The sequence below is a fragment of the Macrotis lagotis genome, chromosome 1, assembly GCF_037893015.1.
Source record: "Macrotis lagotis isolate mMagLag1 chromosome 1, bilby.v1.9.chrom.fasta, whole genome shotgun sequence".
NCBI lineage: Eukaryota > Metazoa > Chordata > Mammalia > Peramelemorphia > Peramelidae > Macrotis > Macrotis lagotis.
The window spans coordinates 677,116,065-677,123,675 of NC_133658.1; the positions used below are offsets into that span (position 1 = coordinate 677,116,065).

The 7,611-nt window shown below is 38.8% G+C and overlaps 1 protein-coding gene across 2 annotated transcripts in view; it reads right to left on the reverse strand.

The window, feature by feature from the left end:
- Window positions 1–6,278, reverse strand: part of DNAJC10 (DnaJ heat shock protein family (Hsp40) member C10) — a 31,833-nt gene extending 25,555 nt beyond the window's left edge. Inside the window, exons 1-4 of one of the 2 annotated variants that reach the window (XM_074215558.1) lie at window positions 6,260–6,278; window positions 5,194–5,254; window positions 2,619–2,983; window positions 1,304–1,469 (exon numbers count right to left, since the gene is read on the reverse strand). In XM_074215558.1, coding sequence (XP_074071659.1) covers window positions 1,304–1,469; window positions 2,619–2,825 — 373 coding nt within the window. In that variant the 5' untranslated portion in view covers window positions 2,826–2,983; window positions 5,194–5,254; window positions 6,260–6,278. Of the gene's footprint in view, window positions 1–1,303; window positions 1,470–2,618; window positions 2,984–5,193; window positions 5,255–5,649; window positions 5,751–6,259 lie in introns of those variants that run through there. The other variant, XM_074215557.1, reaches the window with a different exon arrangement.
- Window positions 6,279–7,611: the final 1,333 nt, after the last annotated feature.

Consider the following 7,611-nt stretch of genomic DNA (forward strand, 5'->3'; position numbering starts at 1 on the left):
TTCTAGGGCTAAACATATATGTATGCATATTATATATACATTTTACATATATATGCATATAGACATTTATGTATATGTGTGTGTTTGTGTGCATATATCATGATAGTCACTTAAGAATATAATAAATTACTAATTTAAATCATAAAAATTGAATTCCATGGGAGGTGCTTCCACAATATACAAAAACAATTTTTTATTGGACTCGTGCTTTATTAGTATAGACTAATAGACTATAGACTTTATTAGTATAGACCTATGCTGGGAGGTAGGTGCTATTATGATCCTCATTATGCAGATGAAGAACAATTGTGGCAGATAGGATTAAGTGCACTGTTCCAGGTCACACTGTCTGAGGCTGTATCTGAACTCAGATTAGGTTCTGGGTCCACTAAACTATCTAGATGCCACTTCACAGATTTTGGGAGGGCAAAGAGAGGTGATGTGCAATGAGAGTTACACAGCTAGTATATATAAGTTAGAGGTGGGACATGAATTCCAAGGTCAGGCAAGTTGCCTCTTTACACAGTGGCAAAAACTAATTATGAAGTTACATTAACTGTAAACATACAAGATACTAGCTAAACACAGTGAAGTCAAAGAGAATTTATTTGAAAATTCTTATCCTCAAGAATAAATATCTAAACATAAAATTCCTCATGATATATTTTATTTTCTAAAATTGCCAAATTATATTTAGTTTGATGCCAAGAACATACTAAAAGACTGCATTTGAGAACTAAGTATTGGAAAATAGAACTGAGGTCTGAATCAACTCATTCTCTTCTATTTTCCTCCTACTACTGCTTTTTGTTGTCTTTTGGACTTCATTTCCCTTTCATGTCCTTGATAATCCTAATCTTATCTTTGTCTTTTTGTCACTTTCTCAAACTACAGGCATTTATTAGGGCAGACATGAAGGATGAAATGTTTGATGTGGAGATTTATTCTACAACTAAATTCAAGGGGAACCCTGATTTTGATTAGAAGAATCATTTGCAAATATTTAAAGAATGTCTCAACATATGTATTCTTAGAATATTACAAGAACAATTTGCTGTGGATTAAAAAAAGCCAAGTTTTAATTAAAACAATTAACTAGAAGGTGTAATACCTCAAAATTATGTCAATGATATTTATATAATGAAGTAGTTTCATTTTCTTAGAATATTCTACAATGGGAGAAACAAGTAAGTAAAGGTCAAGTAAGAGTTAAATATGATGCTTTAAGGCTTGCAAAATAAAAGTCTTCCATTATTTGAAATAAGAACCATAAATTTTATGAAGTTTTCATAAAGCATCTTACCAAAATCATATCGATAATAGTTCCAGCTTTCATATTGGCCTCTTGCTTGATTATCTTCAAGTCCTTTTTCTCCATATTTATCATATTTTTTCCGAAGATCTTCATCTTTCAATACTTCATATGCTCTATTTATTTTCAAAAAGTCCTCATGAGCATTTGGGTTATTCTAGTAAAGAAAAATGGCAGAGACTGATAACAAAGTCACAAACTTAGGTTAATCACTTTACAAACCAGTTAGAGTTTATTCAAGAAGTCCTAGAAAAGTATAAGTTTATAAGATGGGAACAGTAAATGACATGAAGATTCCAAAGGTTGAAGCCTATTTTATGGTTTTTTTTTTTAAGTATAAGAAGATATAGTAAAATGAAACTGAGTCCTCTATGTAAGGGTGTGCTGAAATTAGTTCAAACTGGTTTGTTAAACTTTCAATGTGAGTACTTGCAACTTGGAAATCAGCTAATAAATTACAAATTGCAATCTGACATTGTTTATCAAAGATTGTCTAGGTTTGAGAAAGAGAAAAAAATTAATAATGACAATTAAGCTTAAAAGTGTGCTGTGTTATGGTGCGGGGGATAAAGCATTGGCTCTGGAGACAGGAGGACCCGACTTCAAATCCAGTCTCAGATACTTCATAATTACCCAGCTGTGAGACATTGGGAAAATCACTTAATCCCACTGCCTTGGGAAAAAAAAAAACCCCAAAACAACAAAAAGTGTGTTGTATCCATTTTTTTTTATTTTTGGAAAGCCAAATGTTATATATTTTCCAGGACATTTCTGCCTCTATTTCACTTTTACCTCAACCCCAAATAAGGCCAGATAATCTAGATATATGGAATATTCTGGGAATGCACTGAGGGGGAAAAAAAAAGTCCTATTAAAAACATAATGTGCACGTCACCTAAAACCTTACTAAAAACATAAATCATGGTAGCAACAATCAATTCACTTTTCCATCTGACAAAAAAAAAACCCTATATTGTAGATGTGAAAAATATAAAACAGTGCACCTGAGAATTAAATATAACTCAATATAAGCTTTTGAAATACTAAATACTGGTGATGAATTATAGAACTTTCTGGGTACAAGTAATCATTTTGATGACACTTTTGCTATTACAAGGATTAAATACAGCATCTCTTTCCTGACATGGCCAATGAAAATGTATATTGCCATACTAATGTATCAAAATGTATTAATTAAAATTCTAAATTTATTATAGGATAAAAAAACATTCAAAATGAGATAGTTTTCTTAAACATGCTTTCATTTCAGTAGCTTTAATCAAAGTTACTGATAATTTGCACCTACCGGGTTTTTATCAGGATGTAACTTCAATGCCAACTTCTTGAAAGCTTGTCTTATTTCTCTACTATTTGCTTCTTTAGATACTCCAAGTAAACTATAAAAATCCTTGTCAGTATATACTAAAACAGTCAGATATACTAAAATTAAGAAACAGAGAAAAGTTCTTTTCTTGTCTCTAAGATAATCTTCTTTCTTTATCCAGCCTTCCATCCTTTTTTCTTACATAAGTTCTAATTCAAGTAAATATTATTTAGGGTATTCAGCTGGTTCAGGTTGAACTTTAATTCTAGTACTGAACTCTGAGAAATGTAGTCCATCCTAGTCCATGGATGAAGTTTTTTAAAATGGTCTTCTGCAAAAACTGTAACCTGAAGAGAGGAAATTAGGAATTTAAAATCTACCACAAAAAAAAAAATCAACCACAAAAGAAATGACAAAACTTATTTATCAAGTGATGACATGAGACCTTTTAGTTATGCTATACCTGTCTGTATGGCAAATAAAGTCAATCCCCTAGGTTTACTTAAAGGAACGGCTCTGCTTCAGAAACCAAATAGAGTTTTGTGCAATAACTCAGGAAGTCAAAAGATAAAGAACAATTAGTGCTGCCATCAAACATCAAGAATGATCAAAAGAAATCCTACAAATGAATTCAAGATCTGATTGTCCATATTCTCCAATTTCTTTTCCATTTTTATCAAGATGTTTCTTAGGAAGCTGGGAGAAAAAAATAGGTTCAATAGGGTGGTTTTTCAGTCCCCTCAACAGCCCAAGAAATTTTTTTGTTGTTCAATCGTTTCAGCTGTGTCTGACTCTAATATCATTTGGGGTTTTCTTGACAAAGATCTTGGATAAGTTGCCATTTTCGTTTTCAACTCATTTGATGAAACTGAGGCAAATAGGATTAAATGTCTTGCCCAGGGTCACAGAGATGTAATTTGAACTCATGAAGATGAGTCTTCCTGAGTCTGAGCCTAGTCCAGCCCAAGAATATGGTTTTTTTAAGTTTCACTATTTACTTTCACTAGTAATTTACATACTAGACTACTTCTGCTTGTCTTTTCAAGTTATCTCAATTAGTAATTACAAGTTTAGCAGTTGTATTGTTTTATAAACTTGCTTGGAAAAATGAAATTCACATTACAATTGAAAATACTACTAAGTTTAGTAATAAAGCAAAAACAACTTCAGTTTGATAACAGCATATTTAATACTTTAGTCATATTTTGTCACTTTAACATACTTTAGTCATAAAGTCTTATTAAAAACCAATAGATTTTTTTGATTACACATCTATGTTATAAGAGGTTTGCTTTGCTTTGTTCACTTTTAATTGGACCAATGTGGAAGATAAAATGCTTGCTAATTGTCAAAAGAGTAAAAATAAATTACCAAGTAATCAACTGATAAACACATATTAAGTACCTTCAATGGGTCAGCCTCTGTGCTGTTATATTACAAGTATTTCTGACAACAAAAACTATGCACAACCTTTTATACTTCTACTAGATCTGTATTGCAAAGAGATCATGAAAATGGGGAAAAGACTCTTATGTATAAGAATATTCACAGCAATTCTTTCTGTGGTAGCAATTGAATAAGAAATTGAGGGGATGCCCATCAATTGAGGAATGGCTCAAAAAGTTGTAATATACGAATGTAATGGAATATTATTGTTCTATAATAATCAACAGGCAATTTAAGGAAAGCCATGAACTGAAGCTGAATGAAATAAACAGAACTAGGAGAATTGTTCCATGATCAACTATGATACTTAGCTCTTTTCACCAATAAAGTGATCAAAGACAATTCTGAAAGACTTGTGGTGGAAAATGGAGAATGATGGGATCTAAATGTAGATCAAAGCATACGACTTTCACTTTTTAAAATGTGCTTTTTTTTCCCTTTTATTCTTCTGTCACTGTATCACTAATATAGATAATACATACTCATAATGTAACGTGATTGTACATATATCTATCCGATTATCTGGGGAGGGAAAGGACGGGGGGGGGGGGGAAACGACATGTTGGAAATTACAAATTTTACAAATAATTGGAAAAAACTACAAATAACTGAAAAAAATTAAAAATCAAATTGAACAACATACTTCAGATATGTGACAATTCCACCGTTCTTAACTTCAGTTTCAATGAAGATAATAATGCTATCTACCTCAAGTGAAAAAATATGAAGTTCTATCTAAATGCTAGCTGGCATCATCGACCAACATAAAACTCAAACGGAGCACGGTCAATCACAGTCCCACTTCTGGTCTTTTTCATTACTTAGTGGACAAAGGACAAGCGTACAATCAAGGGGATCTTGGCTCACTTAGTCAGCGGTGACCCTGCACATCACACAACCTGTCTCCATCAGTTTTTTCTTAGTGATCACACCTACCTCCCAGGATTGTAAGGGGAAAGAAAAAAATGAGGTTAAAATCGGTAAAGCCTTGTGGAAACCTTAAAGCGCAGTATTAAATGCTAAATATTATTATTAATTCATATGTATGTATGTGAGTTTTAATATATATGTATATATGTAAAAGCATCTGTGCTGGGTTAATATTCCTTACCTGTCTGTTCCCGGTCCTCAGCTCTAATCCATCTCCTCCTTCTCACTAATAAACACTGAGGCTGAAAGAATGCCAAGAAAAACAGAAGTGGTGACTGAAGCTGGCAGAACTTGGCCCCGGGCGCACCGCGAGCTCTGGGAGGTTCCGGGCCCCCGCCCCCGGTACGCCGGGCTGCAGCAGCTGCCAAGTTTATGCCAGCCTGGGCAGGAGGGCAGCGTCCGACTGCTTCCTCCCCCCCCTCGCCCCCTCGGCCGCGGCCCGGCCCGGCATGGGGAAGCCCGCGGGCAGGGGCGGGGCTGGGGCCCGGGAGATGCCGGCGGGGCGCACGCGGGGCGGCCCGGCCTGGGCACTCGGGAGGGAAGGCCGCTCTCCGGCCGGGGGCTCTGGGTCCACGCGTGCCTCCGCGGGGCGCCGCCTCGGCCTCCCCCTCCCGGAGCGGCCCCGTCCGTGGGGTACCTGCTCGGTCCACGGCCGCCCCGCCGGCGTCGCGAGCGGAGGGAAACTCGAGGGAGCCGGAGCCGGAGCCGGAGCCGGAGCCGGAGGCCGTTCCTCTGGGCCCGAGGCCGGGCGGAGCCAGGAAGGGAGGGGGCGGGGCCTGGGCCGGCGCGGCGCGGGGCATTGTGGGAGAGGCCGGCGCGGCGGCGCGGGCGCGGGCGCGGGCGCGGGCGCGGGGGGAGGGGCGGCCCGGCTGGCGGCGGCTGACGTGGCCGGTTCCGGCTCCGGCTGCGTCCCGGACCTCCAAAAGGAGAGCCGGGGGAGTGTGTCCGGGGCCCGGCTGCTCCGCGAGGGCGGGGGCGGAGCCTGGCCGCCTCCCTCCTCTGCCCCGCCCCCGTCTCCATGGCGACCTGGAAGCTGTAGTTTGCTCCTTCCGCACCCCCTAGTTGTCTAGAGTCCTCTTCACGCTTGACCTCGGAGGTGAGGCTCCCCCCAACTAGTATCTCTAACTCTTCTATTTAACTTAATCCATTGCCCATTTCTTGTTCCTTGAAATTTGTTATCTTTCCTGCCTTCTCTCTGCACACCGCTTCCTTTAACCCTAGTTTTGTCATCGGTATTCATAACTCACCCATATAACGGGTTTTTTGGCTTATTAGGCTTGCCGATGTAGGCTCTTCTCTCTCCTTCTTTCCTCCGGCCTGCCCTTAGGGTGCCTTTTTGACTCCACCCTCCTTTTTCCTTGAGTTCTAAAGACCTCCTCCCCTGTCTCAAGGTTAAAACAAACAAAACCCTTCCTTCCCTCGGAGTTTAGCTTCTTAACTCTCATTTCCCGAACTGCTGTCTGGGAAGAATAGGACTCCCTCCAGAAGATAAGACATCTACCCAAAAGCATTTCCGCTTGATCTCTGGGAATCTTTTTAGCTAAAATCCAGAGCTTCCACAATAAAGGAAAGAAGTTCAAATCCTATGGAACCACAGTCAGGATCAAAGGATACCTTTCAACCTAAACTGTAAATGAAAAAGAAGAAATTATATGGGCTTACAATAAAAAAAAATCCTACAAAATTGAATATAATCCTACAGAGGGACTTTTCAAGCATCTCTCTCTCTGTTTTTAGGATTTTGCAAGGCAAATGGGGTTAAGTGGGAATTAGTAAGTGTCTGAGGTCAGATTTGAACTCAGGTACTCCAGACTCCAGGGCCAGTGCTCTATCCACTCAACCCACCTAGCCGCCCCTCAAGCATCTCTTAAGGGAAAGACTACTGCAGGGAAGGAACTTTGAAATTCAAGTTCTACATAAGAAAAGTAATTTATTTGAGTAATTTGAAGAGTTATATGATGATGCAGTACTAATACTGTAAGATGAAAAGGGAACAAGAGAAAAATGTCCTTTCAGAGTCTTAATGTCTTCAAAAAATAATGAGGGAATTAAAAAAAGGAAAAACAAGACTAGAGTGTACTTTTTTTTGTTTTTGTAAGGTAATGGGGTTAAGTGACTTGCCCAAGGTCACCACAGCTAGGCAATTGTTACCATACTTCCCCATATTAAGACACTCCCATATATATAAGACACATCTTAATTGGGGGGGGGGGGCTTGAAACTTGAAAAAAAGTTGAACTCATTTTATTCATAAAATTCAAGAACCTTCTGCTCATAGCTTTCAGGTATCTAAGCACCAATCATGTCCTCCTTTGAAATCAGCAATTCTTCTGGCCTCCTGCTGAACCATCTTTGTGAACACAGGAATTCCATTTGCCTTTTGCTCTTCAATACATCTCTTCAATTCCTGCTCTAACTCGGGCCATTTAACTGACTGGCTTCTCGTGACCTTCTTCTGCCAGGGCATTTTCAGTAGGGTTTCTTCTTCCCATAGCCAGTCTCAGATTGTTTTCTCAGTTGGAGGAAGACCAAACCAATGTTCAGCAGCACAATTTCCATTCACTTTTGCAAAATGTATAAAAATAATTTCTGAGCCATT